Consider the following 21,899-nt stretch of genomic DNA (forward strand, 5'->3'; position numbering starts at 1 on the left):
CCTAAATCCACACATGCTTCTGATCTCGCCTCACTTGCTGTTGCAGAGGCATGCACTGTTAGTGACTCTTGGCAAATATTTGCTCTGAAGAGGAGGACATAAAGAGGAGCTGAGACGAGAGGGAATGCTTATAAAGTCATCAGAATTTTAGGAGAAAGACTTGGAGGAAGGAAGGGACAGGGAGAGGAGTGTGTCCTTCTGGGAAATGTCTGCTTCAAGCTGGTTTGTCTCTTCGTTTTTTTTTCTTCTCGAATTCCACCTTTTCCTCCCCTCACCCTCGAACAGAATAACTTCTCCTCTTGTTACACTCTGCGCTCTCTCTCTCTCTCTCGCTCTCTCTCTCTCTCTCTCTCTCAGATAAACTCTTTTCCATGGATGCTTCTCTTCCTCTGACACAAACTTCCTCTTGTCTTCCTGCAGAATCTTTTTCTCTCCATCCCGCTCTCTCTGCTGCCGACCCTCCCTCTCTTCACTCCTGTGTCTCCTGCACTAACAGGACTGTCCACATCCCTCCATGCACGCCTAAAACGCTCATTCTCACCAGCCTTCATCTCAGTTTCTTCTTTGACTCCCTCCCTCCCCACCTTTTCTCTCCCTTTGCCCTTTAGCCCAGCCTCCCACTACTGTGTGCAGATTTTCTAAAAACAGTACTCTCTTTCACTACTACTTAACTGCATCACTTCCTTTACCGTTCTCCATTTAAACCCTCACTCTTAAACTTGCACACACACACACAAACACACACACTCTTCCCCCTTTGCCCTTCTCATTTCCTCTGTCGCTCTCTTGGTTCCCCACTTGCTTCTACGCAACAGTACAAACACACACATACACATCACACTTGTGATGGGCCTCAGGCGCAGTGTGTTATGACAAACACACCTAATAGATAATAGGATGTGTCACACTCAGTCTGGCTCACTGTCTCACACACACATACATGGATACAGTGCAAACAAGCCTGGGCAAAGTCCATTCATCAGCACTTAAACCTATTTTTAAGTGATGAAAAGACGTAAAATTGAGGGGAGAAAATCTGCTGCAGGAGCAAACAAGGCTATAGCAGAGGCTAATGTTGGGTAAATATGTAACCCAATGAGTCAGGCTCAGCCATCACAGGACTACTATTAGCGCTGCTGGCACACACAGCGTAAGTCTTCTGCCAGCTACTAAATCTGTTTTAACATGGAGACTATCACACACAGCCGGGCAGAGACGAAAAGAGAGCGAGAAAGGGGGATGAAAGAGGGCTGCCAAATTAAAGAGAGAAAAGTCAAGTGCCGATGCCAACCTGGCCTCAAATTCAAGCGTCTACTTCCACTCGCTGAGAGCCAGTCGTAGAAATAACCTCTGAGAGTGAAAATCCATGAGTGTGTAGGTGTCTGTGTGTGTGTGTGTGTGTGTTTGTGTGGTAGCAGTAACTTCGATCTTATCGCCTCCCTCTACGCTCTCACTTAAAGCAGAGCCGCCCGAAGTGGTTTGCAGGCAGAAATTTCCCGGTCACATGTCACTTTGGGTATTTTTGTCACCATGATAGAATCTTTAAAGGGACTATGGATCACTTGGCTTGTGTTTACTTCACTGGTCTGGCCCTCCATCCGTCACACAGCTGATCGGTTTTCATGAAACTCAAGCGGGAACGATTCTTTCTCACCACTGCATTTGGCTTTTTTTTTTCAAATAACACCCTGATAAGCCCAATACAGATGTCACATCATATTGCTTCTTAGTTTTATCCATAAATCTAAATCTTTGTATTGATTCAAAAAACAAACTAATTAAATACAGATTAAAATTATGACTTATTCCAAAAAATGCTCAGAAAGTTAGTCATTTAGCTGGCCAGCTACCGCTAAGTTGTCCTAATAAATTAAGAAAATTAAATCAAAGTAAACAAGACAAGGAATTCAGAGCCAACCTACAGCACAAGGTTGACTAACCCTGCAGTTATTATGTATAACATCCACAAAACAGTTAGTTTTTTACAAAATGCTTCAGCTTAAGTTGTAGTTCCCACTTACAGAGCAAAGGAAGACAACGCAACTGTGGGCGTTCAATGTTTGTGCTTGAAAATCAAAATACATTCAAGCTGCAATCTGACTTTCCACATGTTGCTGCTCTCTCCAGGGACAAGGATTGATTGATCGATTGTTTGACAAATTGCAAAGATGGTGGAAGGGTGTGTGAGAGCCTGCTGTTAATTCAAAGCAGCCATTGCAAAATGCGGAAAATGAGCAAGCTAGCCAAGTGAGTTACTGCTGGGCTGATTCAGCTGATTTTGATTTAACATAATGTGAAACGTATCGCATGTTTGTCAGGACAGGTGCAGCCTAAAAATGCCTATTGTCCCTGTTTTAGTGCTTTAAAATCTTCCACCATGCCAGCAGATACATAATATTAACAATTGTGAATACGATGTGATGACCAGAAACTCGCTGTAGGTTATTCAACTCTTTATGGGCAGTATTCACTCTCAATTTCACGTTTAATTGTGTGAAATCAAGCGTGGCATTCCTGCCTCAGTGAAACCTGAGATACTGCGAGGTCCACCTCAGGTTTCTCACCTGTGTGTTGAGGCTGAGTTTGCCCGTCTGACACGACCCGCCTGTCTGTGTCTCTAGCTGCTCTTTCCTGGCAGCACACACACAAACTTTGTTATGGATAATGGTCACACTGTGCTGCACTGAGGTATGGGGAGGCAGGTCACAACTCCAATCACACCGCAGGCCCACAAGACATTACATCGATACACACTGTGCTACAGACACACACGCACACACACACACACACAAACAAACACTCAGGTTCTGCCACATCTTCATACTTGCACACATGTGAAATCACAAAAGATACTGAATGTACTGAATGTAGACACATGCATACAGTCACGTGTACTGCTTCACAACAGAGGTGTGTACTCTGGTCGTGACCCAGACTGCGCACACGCCTTGGAGTAGCGGAGGCACTAGCAGTCAGTTTCCATCCGGGTGCTCAGAGACAACCAGCCAGTGTTGGAGCTGGGGAATGATCTACCTATCAAATACACTATGTTGACCTTCAACTCCTCGGTTTACGGCCGCTTGCCTGCTCCCTTAAGCACATGGCATGCATGTAAATCAAGGCTGACTGCAGGCTATATACAGATGCCGGCTGAATAAAGAGGAGGCCGGTATGGAAGTGAATGACTAAATGATTAAGTGAGATGATTAAAAGGGTGTAAAGCCAGTAAATCAAGTGGAATGTTTATTTTGTTTCTGGGGATCTTACCTGTGAAGAGCACTTGCGGTACTCCTTCTCCGGCCCAGAGCATCTGTACACCTGAGGGGCTCCTCTCCCTCCATGCCTGCCTGATTCGACTCCCAGGTGTGGGACGCGGGGTTGCTGTAGCGGGTAAACGTTGCTGGCCAGTGGGACCTGGGGGCTGAAGCCCGGGTGGAGCTCCCTGTCTCTGTGCAGGGGGCTGGAGCGGTGGAGAGGAGTGGAAAAAGGTGAAGCAGCAGCAGGAGAGTTTGGGCGGGAGAGAGGAGGAACGGGAGGAGGCGGCGCGGTGACGGAGTGCCAGTCAAACCGGTGGCGGTTGGACAAGAGGGATGGTGATGAGGAGCGTGAGAAGGGGTGAGAGGATGGGACTCTTGCTCTCCCATGCTCTGTGTGGGTTTGTGAGGGTCTGTCAATGTGGCGGTGTGGTTTTCCAGTTGTGGTGGTCGCTGAGGGTGACTCTTCAGCAGCAGCCACGTCAGTGCTCTGCTCCTCCTCACTCCTCCCAGCCTCCCTATCTTCTCCATCACTCCCCGCCTCTTCTTCCTCTCTCCTGTTAGTCTCGGTGTCGTCTTCGCTGGCAGCTAGCTCAGGAGCTGGTGTTGCAGCGTCAGTGCCGTTGGCAGTGTGGCGAGCCTGCCGGTTGGGGCGATGCAGAGGCAGAGAGAACGGGACTCTGCCGTACCCAAACTGACCTGGGCGGATGTTGGACCTGCGAGTCAAAGAGAAAGATACAGAAAAGGAAGAAGAAACAGGGAGTGTTTCGAGAGACAGACAGAAAGAGCCAGAGGCAGCGACAGAGATGAAGAAAACAGAAAGACAGGATACATTTCAGATGCAGCTCGTGTTAGTTGTTCAACACAATTATAACCAACATGGAGCCAGCAGGCTGTGGTGAGCGGGCAGAGTAATGCAGCTCCTATGACAAAAAACAGAAGTAATGATGTAATGACAGCAGATAGCAGAGGCGCAGTTGGGCACAACTCCCACGACTCAAAACATCATTACAAACTCTCTCTAATGTCTAAACAATGTCAGAGCTTTAACTAATGGTACCTGGACGACCCCTAAGTATCATCAAATGGATCTCTGAAGAATCAGCATTTTCTCTCGGTGACGTCTTTGTTGATGAGTCAAAGCGGTCAGCGGTTCCTTTTTTTCTGTGAACTCTGTGATGATGTACAGATCTTTTCTTTGTCTGGTGACCTTTGCTGCTCATCCCAACAATTGAGTTCTTCTATTTATTCTAAATTAGCCACCATTCTGCCAGCGAGGCAAAACACTCACTTCCTGTGTGCTGGAGTCATTTTCCTGGAGACCAACTCATGGTGCTTAGCAAAGCACATGTAAGAGCTTCTATTAGCTGGAAATTTATTGAGTCAGTGTTTCTGTATTATCCGCTGATTTTGACTTTAAAGAACACTTTTATCGCCAAGAACATGTTGACAATTATTGTTTTTAGAGCATGACCGACTGTAAAATGAATCAAGAATTGTAACCATAAGACATTTGACAGTTGAAATATTAACATGTCTGTCCTCTCAAACTATGTAATACCTGAGATGAAAACTTCAGTCTTGACCTTCGAAACAGCAGTTCACAAACACAATCACACAAACAAGCAGCACACATGCAGATACTGCGACTTGTGATTAGCTCGGCTCTAATGAGTTAGTTTGCTTTGTAATTCTCCACTCTCACTCACCTCCTCACAGGCAAACCTTCCCGACTGGGGGAGACCGACCTTCTGCTCCCGCTTCCTCCAGCCCTCGCTGCTCCTGGATTGGTTGGTCTCCTGATGATCCGTGCTGGCTGGTTGTAGCCATGCGAAGGAGTGTGATAGGGAGATCGGTAAACAGATACATGTTCTTGATTGGCTGGGGAGAATTCTGGCTGGTAAAAAGGAGGGGATGGATTGGCCTGTCCCGGTACAGGAGCTCCTCCTCCCCCGGCATTGGTATTCCGATACAGCGACAATCCCGGGTTCTGATTGGTGGGGATGGAAGGGGAGCGATAAGGTGTGTGTTGCCCGGGGTAACGAGGAGGGTAGTAGGGGCGCACAGGTGAGATGACGGGACCTCCGATGCCTCCCGGCAAATAACCTGCCCAGTTAGGCGGAGAGTGGGAGAGGGGAGGAGTTTGGGGAGGCGGAGGAGGTAAACACTTCCTGCTCCTCTGTGAGATGCCCACGCCACAGGTCTGAGAGCATTCAGACCACTCCCCCCAGACAGACCACACCCCCTGCACAGGCTCCGTCTCAAACACCTGTCTGGACCGTCTGCGTGCCACCTGGCACACGCACGCACGCACACACACACACACACACACACACACACACACACACACACACACACACACAAGGAGAGATACTTGATTACACATCAATTACAACTTTACCATCTTCTTAATCAGAGTTTCCCAAATACTGAGCTGCCAACCAGTGCCAGACTACAAGAAAACCATGATTCAGCAAAAAAAGCTGAATACTACTTACATCAATAAATTGTTCAGTCCATGAAATGTTCAAAAAAAAAAAAAAAAAAACAGAATTCAAGGTCTTCAAATGTCTTGTTAACTTGTTAACTTGTTGAACCTAAAACTGTTCAGTTTATTATCATATATATATATATAAGACTGAGAAAACCAGAAAACACTCACATTTGACAAACTGGAACCAGTGAATTTTTGCAGATCAACCAACTGAATCAATCAATCAACAATCAACACAATCAACTAAAATTTCAGCTGTGATCATTTTAGGAACTATTATAGGCTATCTGTCTAATTTAAAAAAGTCAGACTGGTTAAAAAAGGAACTTTAATTGAATGTTCAAGTGCAATACAACTGACTGCAATCCTTACTCTGCTGTAAAAAAATAAAAATAAAAAAGCTAAAAACTGCACGCCAAGAAATCAAAATCAAATATCTCTGGATTTTTGACTTGTGCAGAAACCGTGCAGAAACAAACGGTAACTGAGTTCACTGATGAGCTGCAGTCTCATGAGTTTCCTTCCTCTGAGGCCAAAGTATAAATCCTGAACCTTTCATAGTTCACTCAGGCTTAGAGGAGACTCGGTCACCTGCCAGCAGCTTATGAGCGGAGGGCTAAATTCATTGGAGTTGGTGTCATATGAACGCGCTGTAGAAACAACAAGACCGGGGCTGATCTGGCTGTGCATGTGCATCTGTATACAGTGCATAAAAGTACGCCTGAGTTAATGTATGTGGGTGCCAGGGCAGGCTACGGTGTCTTCATCTGTGGCTGTACATAAATGTTTCTCCTCTCATTTCATAACTGAAGCACTGGCCTGGTTGGCAGAGCAGCAAACATGAGAGCTGAACAAAAGTTTCCATTCAGAAAGAACCAAAACATAAATCTGTGCTCCACTTCACCTCTCTCTCTCTTTCAGTGTGTAAATGTGTGAATACACGAGCAGAAATATGCAAGTAAACAGACTGTACAAACTGTTCGCAGCGAGACGGGACAGGTGTAAGCGGCGTACTTGTGTGTGCGCTCCTGTGCATGTGCCTGTGCGCTCTGATACTGTATTATCCAGATTAAAAGAGTTCCTGTCTCTGTTTGTGGTAAAATGGCGGGAGGGTGGGAGAAAAGGGAAGAGAAAGGGGTGAGAGACATGAGGGGGGTTTGAGGCTGACAGGCCTAATGACTCTGAGTGTGTGTGTGTGTGTGTGTGTGTGTGTGTGTGTGTGTGTCTGGAGGGGAGGTGTGGTCTGGTGTAATGAGTGACATCAAACACACAGCTGCCACATAACTGGGACCATTAATGAGCTCCGTGCAGTGACCCTGCAGCAGCCACCGCAGACCTCTGGAGCTACTGGTTAAACTCCTGCGACACTGTACCACCAGGCCTGAACCGGACAGGGGTGTAGCTGTGAAATCTGCCTCCTGGTCTGGTATTATTGTGGGCCCTCTCCAGCTGTGGGCCCCTATAAGGGATACGTTCACGTTTTTTAAATTCTAAATAAGAGATCCCATCCGAAACAGTTCCCACTTTAGGAGCTGCAGGACAAAATCCACAGTTTGTCATCTGCTTCTTAATTTTAGTATTGAGAACTTTACTGTCACAGAAAGGCGCTTTTGGACTTCATTAAGAACAATTTTCTAAATAAGATGAAAAAGAATGAAAAAAGTATGAGAAAGATTCTTGTCTTGATGCGTTTATGTCAGTTATACTGGATATACAGTATGTACATACGGCAGACTGAGCACAGCCAGACACCAGCTGAGAAGCACACGGATTATTCTGCAGGATTAATTGTTCATTTATATCTTGAGGAACCTCGTCTTTTTAAATCTAGTTGGGATCTGCGGAAACAAGTTAAATATTTTCACCGAATAAGTTGATAAGCTGAGCTTGTTAGCGAGCAGTCATTTATTAATACATCAAGCAGTTACCAAACAGCACGTGTTTCTGGTCACCTGATGAATCCAAGTCCAATGTTCTGTCTCTTTTAGCTCTGTTTTTGGTCTCCGCCACCCTCTGAGGGGAATATCTGGCTCTTTAACTGCTAAATACTTCACCAGGTTGACCAGTGAGTGGCTAAATTTATCCGTCTGCTGTTTGGTGCTGAGCAGTTAGCAGGTTTTTAGAGCTTTTCGTCTGAAAACAGCTGCACACTGCAGCCGAAAACGCGGGTATGAGAGCAGTGAGAGTGAATCAAAACAGCAAAGAGCTGAAGGGAGCAGCAGAGTTAGGTGATAAACTGAGGTTCTTTATTACAAGCAGTTCCCTTCACACTGTTTTCAACATTGACTGTTGTAAAAAAAAAAAAATCTGTTATTCACATAAACCATTGAAAAACAAATGGATTATCTGAAAAATGCATTGACATGAAGCTGAAAACAGGACTGTTTTTTGTCAACAGCAGCACATAAAAAGATGGTGTTATCTATAACAAAAAATACTCTCTAAAGTTCAACCGAAGCTGATATGAGGCATCAGCAGTCAGTCAGTGAAATCAAGAGGCTGCCTTCCAAAACCACAGTGTTTCCAGAAAGAAAAATCTCACTGTGTGTTTTCTTTGACTGCGTGTCTTACACAGTATGGACAGAAAGAACATTTGCAGCATCCAGAAACCCCTTTTCACTGCACACATGGGCCTCTGGACCGTTTTCAGACACATTGTGGAAGAAAATGTGAATCTATACTTTAACCGTCATCACTTTTCACTCCTCTATAGTGGTGCTGTTGTCTGTGAATCTCACTTCTAATGAGCTGATGACTCACCTTCCTCTGGCCGGCCTTGGTCACGGAGGTCGTGACCACCACAAATCCCCACAGCACATAAAGCCTGGAGGGATGAAGAACAGAGGGTGAAAGACGTGGCAGATCTACAGCATTTTAAACATTGGCAGGTTGAATAAGGTCTTTTGTACAGGACATAATTGTTCCATGACCTAAATGTTTAACTGGTATATGCTGTGCAACATCACAGAGACGTTCATTCTTCTCTGTCCAAAGCTCATTGAATTTCTTTAACCTTTTCCCAAACGTTCATTTAGTTTAAAAACAGTGTTCGACGTGCTGAGTGAACACCCTATCAAATGTTCCAGTGACCTAACTGTACTTTAGCAACCCATGATGCCACTTTCTTTCCCACTACAGGTGGTGTGAGGGCTGGGGGAAATTTCTTTTTTCACTTCAGGGTTCACAGCCAAGCATCTCAATCAATGTGGGGGAAGTCTGGGAGGCACTAACAAACTAATGGGTTTAAACAGCGAGCATGTTTTCCCTCCGCATGCCTCTCTATGGGACAACACACACCCTGAGGATGTGGTTTTCTCACACACACACACACACACACACACACACACACACACACACACACACACACACACACACACACACTGCAGGCGAAATCAGTCACAACATCCAAAATCCTCCTGTACAGTGAGGTACTTTATACTTGAGGTCTGCTGGTCAAAGGACGTGGTTTATGGTGTTGAACGTCTCCTTTAATTTTGGGTTCCTATCCTTAAATTTGACATGGAACTACTTTAGGAACTCTGAGCCACTGCAGCAGAGTGTGCAGTGCATCTGAAAAAGCAATTTAATCTAATACTGAAGCCTTTGAAGTTCATTTTTAAAAGTTAAACGTCTCAGATACGTTCACTTGTCTTAAAGAAAATCTGAATTTCTTTAAATCAGCTGTTCTGTCTATTCTCGTGGTTTAACAAAGCAATCCCCCTAAGATTGCCGAGACAAGTGCATTGGGAACAAGTGGAATACCATTCCCTCATCTGCCAAGAAAATAGCCTGAAAATGATGCTAAACGATATGTTAAGACGGACATTTCAGCGCTCGCCACGAGAACCAAACCATCACCGCAATCACCAGTCCGCAGGCCACATGTAGTCAGAGTAATTGGTCCCTTCTTCCCAGTGTGGTGCACCGCCGTGGTCTCTGGAAGCTTCCCCACACCAGACTACATAACTACCCCGAAAAACACAGACAAAGGTCCCGCACAGTCCGACACAACAGAGCCGCTGAGGCCGAAGTAACGACCCCCTACCCGGGTCCACGTTTCCCCGGCCGCTACAGTGGCACATTGTAGAATAAACTCCGCGGGGACAGGGAAAGGGAGAGAGAGACATGCAGCAGGGAGGAAAACTCACAAAAATCCGCCCTGAGGAGAAAGAGAGGAACTCTAACCTAAACCCAGATGCCTTCGGGTAAATTCCTATCATATATCCTGCACGGCGCCCAGTGCGCACTAAGAAGGCGTCGTGCGTAAAAGCCAAAACTTCGCCACAAAAGAAAACAACTTTTTCAAAATCTCTTCCACGGTCAACATAAACACACCGTGCCCGCTCAGAGAGGGATGCACCCCCCACCCTGCTCATGTGTTGCTGTGTACATGCAGACTGAGAGAGGCAGCAGGTTGTAGCTGTCCAAGTCAAAGTTTTACCTGAATAGCAAAGTGAGCCGCATGCTCCTCCAAGAGTCTCCCACAACCGCTCACTCCGCTGCTAATCACCGCTATTGATTATCAGTCCAGTCTAGTGATTGGTTAGTGGTCCGTTCCGGTCCGTGCTGTCCTGAAAGAAATGTGATGAAGCCCCGCAAAGGCTTCTTCAGCTCCCTCTCCCTCTCCCTCTCTCTCTCACTCTCACTCTCTCTCACTCTCTCTCTCTCTGTCCCCTTCCTCCCGTCACAGTCACTCCCCGTGATTTTTGAAGAGTGGGAAGGGTTCCGTTTTTTTTCTCTCTTTCAGTCCGTTCACTCGACAACTTTTTTGGGGGGTCCTTATTATAAACTGGTGTGACGCCTGGCAGCCGGGGGGGTGGGGGGGGGTGGGCAGGAGACACAAAATGGACAGATTACACAACTCTCCCTCTCTCTTTCTCACTCTCTCTCTTTCACACGCATAAACCATACACTCACACTGCCTCTCTCTCTCTCTCTCTCTCTCTCTCTCTCTCTCTCTCTCTCACACACACACACACACACACACACACACACACACCGCTATGGCCCCTGACTAAGCTATAATAACTCTCGGAGCCGCTTTCTTAGTTGCACAATCCAACATAAGAATGCTCCATTGTACTAAGTCACACTGATCAGTAGTAATGATCTACTCATTGTCGGAAACAGCTCTGAGCTGGCAGCATCTGCAGCAGGGACACTTTGTTGGGGAAGTACAAAGCTGTATGGCTTCACTGTTGTGCCAACACAAACACTAAATTGTTCTACAACAAAGTAGAAAATTGTTATTTTTTATTTTGCATGGTTGAAATATGGCTGTTGTGCTTACTGGCAGCTCTGCTTTGCTAAAGATATTTTTGAATGATATAAACATAGTCATGTTTTCTCATAACTGTTAAATCACAGTTAAGTACTTGAAAACAGACATGCTCCACCAATGTGGAGCTAAGATAAGTACACCCAAGAGACAGGCTGCTTCTGAGTAGAAATGATGACTGTGTGGATGTGTATACACACATACAGTATGTGTGTGTGTTTGTGTGTGTGTGTGTGTGTGTGGGCTGTGAACTCCTCTTGGTTGCGGTATGAAGCAGATGTGAAAACTGCCTGATTCCAACTTGTTTACACAATATTTATTCGGCCGTAATCCACCAACCTTCCCAGTCAGACAGGACCAGTTTTCTAAAACGGAACAATGGCGACCAAACACAGCCCACAGGGGACAGTGGGAGGTAAAGAGTGACAGAGGTGGAGGGGAAAAATGAAAAGATCTCCATGGGATAAAGAGCTTTACTCAGCTTTTGAAGAGGCTGATATTTTGTGTATCTACTGGAGAGACTTCTGGTGGAATGTTAAGTAAGGTTTTATCCAAGTCTGAAGAAAAATGGTTTGAAAATACATTGCCAAAACCAAAATTAAGGACATATAAGTCTCGCACAAAGTTGTACAAATAAGAACTGCTTTTCTTCTTCTTACGTACAGAGGCTGGCAGATGTTTCAGTGAGTGAGTGAGCTGAGAGAAGTGAAAAGTGTGTCCCATTTTCTTCTGTGTTGTACATACACTACAAGGATTTCAGTGTCAGTTTTGAATGAAATGGCTTGACAAAACCAGGAAAACCTGCAGTGTTTAACTTTGTCCTTATTTTGATTCCTCCATTAGGTTAGAATCATAATCAGAACTTCATGAATTTTGTTTTTAATATGAAAACCTAAACATCAGATTTGAGTAACCATGTCAATTCTTTATTTTTGGGCTCTTTGTGGCATTGTATCTGTTGCATTCTGGATCTGGTTTATGTTAAATAGTGGTGTCTGTTAAGCCCATGAGGCTTGTGCATGACGAATACTAAAACACATCATCTTCATCCTGAAATAAACAGATAGGGGAGAGAGCTGAGAGCATGAAGAAAGAGGGAACAGACAGAAAGCATGAGAGTAAAAGACCAAGACAAAATATGGGCAGATGAGGGAAAATGAGACAGTTACACTAATGTGATACTAAAAACATGGTTTACTACTGATCCGCTGGGAAATCAGAACCCAGCTCATCAGCATAACAAACACCTCCAGAGTTCTTGTCCAAGGACGTTTCTGATCCTTCTTAACTCTCCTTATTAACATTTCCCACCCCGCTGCCTCTGAGAGGCGAGATGGTGGAAATGTGAGAGAGGCCGATGAGTGGAAGGGAGGGTGGCTACGGAGTGAGTTATGGTCTAATACATACTAACACACCCAGGGCTTGAGATGTCCCAGAGCCATGCGGCTGCTTTTCTTGGACAGGCATCCTACAACATGGACGCAGCGATGGTGACGGAGATTAGCAACTTCAAAGCCCGCTGAGAGACTTAAACCACATTACAGAGCCGGCTTAAGATTTGATCTGTCAAAATAAAAAAGTTAATGTTAAAGGCGTACCAAGAATGATGAGGGTGGATTCCAGAGGTCAGTGCACACGTATAGACACATATGCAGTAGCTTAGGGTGTGTGTGTGCCTTGAGTGTGATTAGTGAAATGGATATCTCTGTACTTCTAAGCAGCATGTCTATCAGTAACTACAATTAGCCAGAGGTCATTGCCATGGCCACCAGTGGTCCGTGACCACTTATAGCCCCCCGCTCCCCTCTTCCCTCCCTCTGTCTCACTATCTGTCTCTTTCTTCTCCCTCTTTCTCTATCTCACTTTCTCTGGATACCCCACAAGCAATAACTTGTGTGTTGGCCTGCTGACACGCACCACCAACCACACAACCCCGATAAGCAAAACGTCTGTATCAACTACACCACAACACATAGATGTGGTGTGTTTGTGTGTGTGTGGGTCCCGGGAGGTCCGTATATAGCAGCTGATCTGTTATTTGTCTCGGCTGGCTGATCTGAGTAATGGTGCTGCAGATCAGAGAAGCAGGGCCCTGTGGGAGTGATATATCACTCGAAAAACTTCATGCATGTACACACACTCCAGAAAAAACACACACCCCAGCCTCGGGCCCAGACACAGCAGGCCTGCAACCCAGTTACTGTTAAAGTTAATGAGGCCTCCAGGCTTCTTCAGACCAGCAGAAGGTCTGGGCTCGGTGTTGGACCTCTACAGACCGCCTCCCATGAAGACAGCAGCGAGACAGGGTGACTTCAAAAGGTCAAACAGAGGGGAGTAGTATGAAGACCTGTCTGATGGTTATCATTAACTACTTTCAGACCAGAGGCTCCACTAATCCCTGTTCATGTAACACTGCTCCAGTAATGATAACAGAACAGCTCAGTTCAGAGAGAGGAGCGGGGGCCGAACATCCTCCAACAAAGATGCATGTGCTCGTCTCTGCGTGGGAGGGAGGAGAAGGTGTCGCCATCTGGGTACGGTGATCAGCTCATCTGTCGGTCGCTTCACCACTTTGGCCCAGAATGAGATATCACAACTCTGGAACAGACTGTCATAAAAAATTCATTCATCTAGTGCCCATATGAAGTTATTATGTGATGTTTGGAGAGTTTGGTTGGAGTCTTGCGGCTGAAACATGCTTCTCTGGGCTGCATGTACGTGAACATGAACAGAGTTCGGTCTGAGACATTTGCATGGCTGCTACTTCTTCACTCATACATAAGTATAAGGTTTGTTTTTTTTTGTCTCTGCCTCCAACTTTTCTTCCAACAGAAATTGGACAAACCAATGAGCTTGACGCATAGGTCTGCAACGTGTCGCTGAGATGTGGCAGGAGTGTGCGCTCCTCCACGAGCCTTTTCAACCTAGTTGTACAGTTACCCATAACACCTTTCTCTGCAGAGACATTTACATGCATCTGTGCAGAGGCTTAACTCCAGCTAACACCAGAGTTGGTGTCAACACATGTAAAATCTGAACTATATAGGTGATCCAGAGCAGCAAACATTGACCGTCTGGTTACCCAGTAGGACTGGGGTATCATCAACAAAGCATCAAGCGTTCTGTTTCTGTATATTATAGAATAATATAGTGTAGGTTTTGTAGATGTAACAGCCAGCTGTAGTACATATGAACGTTGCATGAAACTATGTTGGCACATGTCTTCATGACTGTCTTCACATGTTGCCCGTACATGTTTGAAAACTTAGACGCCAAAGTATGTTCCAAGCTTATGGCAGTAGCATGTATTTCAGCCTATAGCACATGAATTTGGACAGTGTGGAATCAAAAACTAGCCTTACATTGAGACAGAGAAAGGCACAATTTGATCTCTGTGAAGGCAGCTAACTCAGCTGAGAAGAGGAGGAGAGCCCAACAGTACAGACATCCTGAGAAGCCGCGAGCAGAGGAGAGAGAGAGACTGACAGACGGGGACACAAAGGGGTGAAAAGAAAGGCAGCAGCAGAAAGGGGATGAAAGGGAATGTGAGAGAAAGAGGTAATGGCAGATTAGACGGGAACTGAGCAAGAGCAAAGGAGAGTGAAAGAGAAAGACCGCAGGAAGGGGGAGTGATTTGCCTGGCTCAGATGGAGTCAATATTTGCCCCATTCCACCGATCCTGTGCCAGGGTCTGGATCAAAGCGGGGCATGTGCGCTCTGAAAAGGGCGCAGAGAGCCAGAAAACAGCTGACATGTTTTCTGTCTGGTGTGGCGGTGAGAGAGCCACGACAGATTATTTGCCACTTCAAGCATTTTAGTTTCAAGATAACCTCTCTGAAACTGTAAGTTAACTGATGAACCTCAAGGGGGTGGGGGGTCATTATGAAGGAAAATTAAAAGAAAAGGGAAATTGAGGGTCAAAAATGGGTAAAAGCGGGAGATAAGGGGATCGATGGATGGAGTGCTCTAATGAGGAGTTACAGTTGTCACTGGCGAGACAAGGACATGAGAGGGAAGGGGAGAGGTCGGCTCAGTTGGACCCTAATTGGCTGACGAAGCTGCTGAAATAACCTTGTTCCAATTATTCACACAAAGAGCAATTGTTGCCCATTCAGGGAAGCCACTGGGCCACATATGTACACATAACAACAACAAACAACAGGATTTACGTCTGTGTGAACGGGCTAGTATGGTATGGCTTGGCACAGCGCAGCCATGTTTGGCACAAGGGACATATGGGCCAAAAGAGATAGAGCGGAACGACGCAGCGGAGTAATAAGGCTTCGGTATGTTTACGGTCCATCGGTTATAGACTACTGTGTGTTGTATCACAGCCTGCGTTTCAGTTAACTGCTGATGATGATGAATTCCTGGCCTGTTCACTCACGGAGATCTTGGTCCGTGATGACGGATCTGACAGCCATCACAATTGCATTGCCTTTATTTTTAGATTACTGTGCTATGCTTACGTTTAGGTTCTGTTGTGCTGTAAAGACAACCTCACTGTAATGGACAAATTAGAATTCTGATATGGTGATGGCATGAGATGAAATGTTAGGTAGACTTAAGTCCCAAGTCTGTAGGTTTCATTCTCTGACAGCCACTAAATTTCATGGCAATCTATGCATTAATTGTGGAGATATTTCACTTAAAAAGAGCCTCATGGTGGTACCTAAGGAAAGGTCAGAGGTTCACCAAAGTCAGTAGGGTACATCGTCTGAGGACCATGAATGTCTGTACAAGACTTCCCAGTTGTTGAGATATTTCAGTCAGGACCAAAGTGGTGGGAAAAAAAACCCTCCAGAGACACATGCAACTGTTCTCACATGCTGAATGGTTGATTTTATGTGTAAAATGTGCAAACTGATTGCTCCTTTCTATCTATTTGCCTCTCTAAATAAAAATATTTGCCAGATTAGTCCACTGCTGCAGACTCAGGGAAGAAATACATCATGAGCCCCAACCAACTGTTGTGTGAAGGGGCCCGAATCTCTGCACAGCAGAGACGCACGGCTGGACAATAACGCAGCACTCTGAGAGAGGCCCCGATCAGCTCAGTCGATACTGTGCCTGAATAGAGCATATTCTCACACAAATTTGCATTTAATCAAATTACTGAATAACAAATGAAACAAGGTGAATCTGGGGAGTACAGGGCCCCCGGGCATTTGAGGCCCTGGGGCAGAGGACTGCCTTGCTTGAATTGTAATCCGACCTCAGCAGAAACATTTCTCCCTAAATATTATCTGGGGTCTGAAAACTATGTGGAACTTGCTCTTTATTGGAAAAACTGGAAGAGTAAGAAATGAAAAAACAAATCGACACCTCCGAGAATTTACTTCACATGCGCCCCACAGAAAAAAACAAATGCTGAAATCATAGCCCACACAACCACAACTTCTCATTTTTAATCATTTGAGCATCTTAATTAGTGAGCTTTAGGGGCCTGCAGGCTTTATTTAACGGACAGACATGAGAGTGGTATTGATCTTCTCATCAAAATCTCAGCTAGAGATTTCTAGCTGACAAATCTGATTTCTAGATTTCTATTTCCGATATTACAAGATGCCAGATGCATGCACATACTCTGTTGTGACATATTCTATATTCACAAAAACACACGCATGCACAAACAAGCCAACAGTTGGTTAAGCTGGTTTTCCGTAAAACAGTTATGCAACTACAAATAAACCCTCTGCCAAGCACATTAAAGTTCAAAGATACCAAGAAGAAATATTTAATCAATTATACACATAAACAATTAGGAAATAGCTGGGTTTCATGACAAACCCCTGCCCAGAGCTGCATCTACGTCAAGCACGCTCCTCCTTCAGCCTTTAGTATGAACCGCTGCTCTGTCTCTCCCTCCGTCAGCCAGCTTTAAGTTACGCTGCCCTCCAAAAGCTGGAATCCTGAAAACAACCTGAGGTCAAAGTCTGAGGTCAGCCTCTCCTCCTCTTACTCCCCAAGGCCGCGCCAGATTCTGCACGGCTTACGGAGACGAGGACGCTTATTCAACATGCGCCGGATATAAGATGTGTACAGTCGATTCACGTAGGGCTGGATTTCCGAATGAACACCCTCTGGAGCAAAACAGCTGCACTGCTCACTGCAGCTTTAATGAAAGCTTCAGCACGACACAGTTGCAAAAAAAGCAGTTGTTTGATCCGCTGATGAACTCTTATGACGAGCATGCCTGCAGCTTTGCAATAAATACCACAGCATTGTCATTTCCCCTCACATCCAGAGCAGTCAATCAGCTCTTGCTGCTATCAGCTGTCAGTGTTAAATGGTGAACTTGCATCTTTTCCCACCCTGAGGTTTTTCTGTCAGATTGTTCCTAACTGCCCCGTCATTTCTTGGGTCTGCCCTGGTTCGTTTTGCGTCCTGCAGGATTTAAACAACACATGCAGCAGTATGGGATATCAGAGCATGGGCGTCTTCCACATGGGTTGGCACAAAGTCATGCGAGCAAATTCAAAACTGATGCTTGCCTCGCGAGCCTTCCTCTCTTCACTCCTTCTCATAAAAAAAAGCCTTTTTACAGTGAGTTGCTGCAGGAGGAGAGTGGCAACCATAAATATTTGTGAATTTACGGAGGGGTTTGGTTTGTCCTCCTTACTGACTAAAACAGGCCTGAGAGTCAACATGACCTCTGACATTCCCCTGAACCCATAAACTCCTCCCTCCCTGGAGCGATTCAACAGGTTGGCTTGAACAATAAACCGAATGCCTCTTTCAAACAGAGGCTCTTGATTGTAGAAAGCTTCTCCCTCTGGCCTCTGTCTGCTCCCTCTTCTCTCTAGGTACCCCGCTCTGATGAGAGCAGGATAGGAAATCAGGTCAGCAGTGTGTTGAGCATAGCAGACATACTTGGGAGCAGACTGAGGCCAGGCAGAGACTGTACACTACTGTGCTGAGTTATGAGTTATCTGTGTGTCTTTGTCGGTGCGACTTCCCCAGCCTGGCACAGTCGCCGGCTCAGCGTGAGCGTGCGCATGCACGAGCATCTATTACTTCCAAATTCATCTAAAGCTGAATGCAAACGCACGTCCAAATCAAAGGTGCAAACTGCACACCGGCGGATTAAAAGTGGAGACGGTCTGACGGGTAGAGGGAGCAGCCAGATCAAATAAGGAGCAACATACCCAAAAAACTGAGAGCTGGAGCTGAGCAGTTACTGGACCCAGAAGAGCGAGGGGAAAGGAAAGGGGAGACGGAGAGGGAGTTGGCGAGAGGGAAGAAGAGCTGAGCCTGTTAGGGCCAGGCAGCGCGGGTGGGCTGAGGCTTTTGGGGTCGAGGCAGACCTCTTCCTGACAACTTTATTCCGCTGTTTTACATTTAAAAGAAGACGTTTTTTTGTTTGATTGTTGCTCGGCACTGTAAACAAGCAATTGAGTCCCCACCCAGCTGCACAGAGCCGTGTTTCTCTGTGTGTTAGTGCTGCGCTGCCGTCATGTGTTTGCATGAAAAACATTTACCTCAACACACCTGTTGAAAAGAGTAAACAGTCAGAACGATCGAGTGATATTCCCTCAGGTGGCAATTTACAAACCCCAACCCAAACATTACCCACTCGGACACACAAAGGCGTGGACGCACGCACAGACGAGCTGGAAACATGCAGCCTGAATATCGGATAGAATGAACTATTAGTGCAAGCATGGTAAAGAGTCCAAATCAATGAGTGTGTGTGTGTGTGTGTGTGTGTGTGTGTAGGAGAGGTCAGCGGTGGGTCTTGCTGGGTCCCTGTCACTGTTTGGCTCTGAGCCCCAGGACCTCCTGTTATTGTTTTCAGTGGCTTCACTTTCTAAGGCCGCCTTGGCACTGATCACATTTCTCTCTCTGCTCACACACTCTCTTTCTTTCTTGCCCCTACTCTAAAACACACACACACACACAAACGTAAAATGCATGAACACAGGGCAAACACACACACACACACACACACACACACACACAGGGGTTATTTATAACCGGGTGGAAGGGAGAGGCAGCCCGGCCTCACAGGGCCTATTTTGGGAGGTTGAGCCTTCAATCAGTCAGGCTGACAGTCTCTCAGTGATACCAGGAGAACAATACAGAGCAGCCTGTTTACCTTCCTCTGCCTGCTCGGCTCGGCCTTTCTGCCTGGGTCATCGTCACCCTGCCTCCCCGCAGGAAAACTGGACCTCCAGGACAACAGTCATCTCAAAATCTGTCCCTTTCTAGCAGCTGCTGGGCTCCCAAAATGCTGTTTTAATAGGAAATACTTTCTCTTACCTGTTTTCTGATGAATCTGCTTCATCAGGACTGTGTGGGCGAGGGTTGGTCAGCAGAGCTGCAACGATAAGTCGATTAAGTGACTGGTCAGCAAATGGTCGAATCGTCATTTTAGCCTTTTTAAAAGCAAAAATACCAAATCTTTGCTGGTTACAGCGTCTCAAGTGAGGCACTTTGATGCTTTTCTTTGTCACGTGTAGAGAACTGAGTGTATTTGAGCTTTTGTCTCTGCTTTCTGACATTTTAGAGGCAAAAAGAAAAATTGAGAAAATAACCAGCAGACCAGTTCATCCTGAAAATAATCACTAGAGGAAGCCTTAATTGACCCCTAACCCCTGCCTTTAAAATTAGATTCAAATGCTGCTAAATCCTAATTGATGCGTTGAAGTACGAGACGGCACCTTTTCCCATCCACTTTAAAGCAGTGAGAAGAGCACAGGGCAAAAAGTTGAACCTCATCGCTCAAAGTAAGAAGCTGAGTGACAAAAGAGGCCTTTGACTTCTCATGGATGGACACTTCGTTATGGTTTTCCCATGAGAACTTGTCTCTTGATATCCATCTCTGCCTCCCTGAATGAATCCTCTTTATTGTTTCACTATATACTGTTTACTGTCCTTTGGTGGCTTTTTTTTTTTTTTTTTTTGTACTCAACCCCTTTAGGTAAAAATAATTTCCTCTGAACTCTGTGCGACTCTACCAGTTGAATGAAGGATCACTGTGTGTGTGTGTGTGTGTGTGTGTGTGTGTGTGTGTGTGTGTACAAAGAGAAGATAGAAGGGGTGGAGGGTGGAAGCAGTGGGGAAGTGAGGAGGGTGAATGGGGCCTGATAGTGTTATCTATTAAGCAAAGACTTCAGTGTTTACTGGAGCTAATGGTCTGTGTCATCACCACGCAACTACTGTGCAACGCTGGCTGGTAGCTGTGCTGTCTGGGCCGTATTTTATCTTCTCATTTTGCACAAAGGCAACAGCAGAGTGAAAGCACAGGCTTGCAAAAAGGAGAGCCATAAATACTAATATGGTATGGAATAAATCAGTGGGAGAGAGGGAAGCCTGTAGTCTTTAGGGGCCAATTCGCCCAAATTCCAAAAACATATTTTCTTTCTTACCCCTTGTGGCATCTCGCCATGCAGATACGTTTGGTTTGTCCTGCTTGTGCTTGTGTTACAAACAGAAGTAAGGTTTCTTTATAAAGTCAGTCTCTGGAGTCCCCACATGCCTCCGTGTGAACAGTCTTTACGGAGACTATTTTATTTTCCACTGGAAACTGCTCACAGCCAGGTTTGTGGGTTATAAACAGTTGCTATTAAATTTGGTGCAAACGTTCATGCTCCCCAGAGGATGAATCTTTGGCGATGCTCTGACATTTCCTCTGGCGTCAACAACAGGTTGAAAATTTTAGGTCAGTGTGAAATGTGTCAACAGTTACTGGATGGATTATCGTTCCATTTGGGACAGACATGCATGTCCTCCTCAAGATGAATTGTCCCATCTGTGGCCTCCTCTGATTTTTTATCTAGTGCCATCATCAGGTCAAAATTTTGGCTGTCCAACTCTTTGGTTAATGAAAAAAGGACCTGCAGAACTAATGACATTCCCATCATGCACAGCTGTACTTTGTGTTTAGTGAGAATTAGCCGATACACCTCCCAAACATTAGCATGAGCATTTAGCTCAAAGCCCTGCTGTGCCTAAATACAGCCTGAGCTGCAGCGCGACTGTAGACTCCTATTTGTAATTTCTCAATGCTGTGGGCACCACAAACAAAATTGCATGAACCAAAATTTTATTCGGGTGCCAACACAAATCTGAAAGCTGTTTATTTCAAAACCTCCGACATAAAACCAAAAATATCTGCAAGCCAAAATATGCAATTTATTTTTAATTGGGCGATCAGACACTTTAAAATCACACTGATGAGACTCGGGTCGTGATTCCTCCACTTGGCATTACAAAGAGTTAGAGTCCGTAAAAAATACAGACGGCTTTAGTGGCATTTCCTCGAGACACAAGCTCCACTCTTAAGAGGATTAATGCGTGCTATTACATCTTTGGGTTTAACACATGGACGCCGCTGACTCTGTGAAATCTGAGCTTGACCTTTTTTCAATCAGAGGTGACCTACGTCTGGTTTACAGCAGAGGCCTCAACGTGAACCTGCCTCACCTTTCCCTCTGGCCCACTAAATTATCTCTGGGGGAACAAAACACACAATCCAGTCCACCTGTTTCACAACCAGCGTGGCTGAGGCAGTCCCTTTGTCCGTTGGGCTCGGTTTATTCTCTCTGAGCCCGCACCTCCCTCGCCCTGTGTGTCATTGTTGTGACTGATGTCTTTTCCATCCTGCTGCCTTCTCTCAATTAAAAAGGAAAAACTTCCAATCCTTTTGGCCTTCACCTTGACTGGGCTGTTTCCACTAAACACACATGAAAACACACAGCCCTGACACTGCTGCTCCTTCTCCTATTTTAGTCAAATCCGCCTCCGTATCCTCCCTTTCTTCCAGTCTTTTAAAGGTAAGCCTGCTTTTCCCATTCTGATATCATGACACAGACTTACGTAATTGGGAGGTTCGCATATTTAATGGGCTCTAGCAAACAAATTGCAATCG

General features: G+C 45.6%; 1 protein-coding gene across 1 annotated transcript in view; it reads right to left on the reverse strand.

Annotated features, from left to right (window-relative positions):
* adamtsl4 (ADAMTS-like 4) overlaps nt 1-10,399 on the reverse strand; it is a 33,384-nt gene extending 22,985 nt beyond the window's left edge. Inside the window, exons 1-4 of the mRNA XM_076738188.1 lie at nt 10,190-10,399; nt 8,509-8,572; nt 4,964-5,547; nt 3,268-3,970 (exon numbers count right to left, since the gene is read on the reverse strand). Coding sequence (XP_076594303.1) covers nt 3,268-3,970; nt 4,964-5,547; nt 8,509-8,572; nt 10,190-10,212 — 1,374 coding nt within the window. The 5' untranslated portion in view covers nt 10,213-10,399. The remainder of the gene's footprint in view (nt 1-3,267; nt 3,971-4,963; nt 5,548-8,508; nt 8,573-10,189) is intronic.
* Nucleotides 10,400-21,899: the final 11,500 nt, after the last annotated feature.

Source organism: Chaetodon auriga, chromosome 8 (genome assembly GCF_051107435.1).
Source record: "Chaetodon auriga isolate fChaAug3 chromosome 8, fChaAug3.hap1, whole genome shotgun sequence".
Classification (NCBI taxonomy): Eukaryota; Metazoa; Chordata; class Actinopteri; order Chaetodontiformes; family Chaetodontidae; genus Chaetodon; species Chaetodon auriga.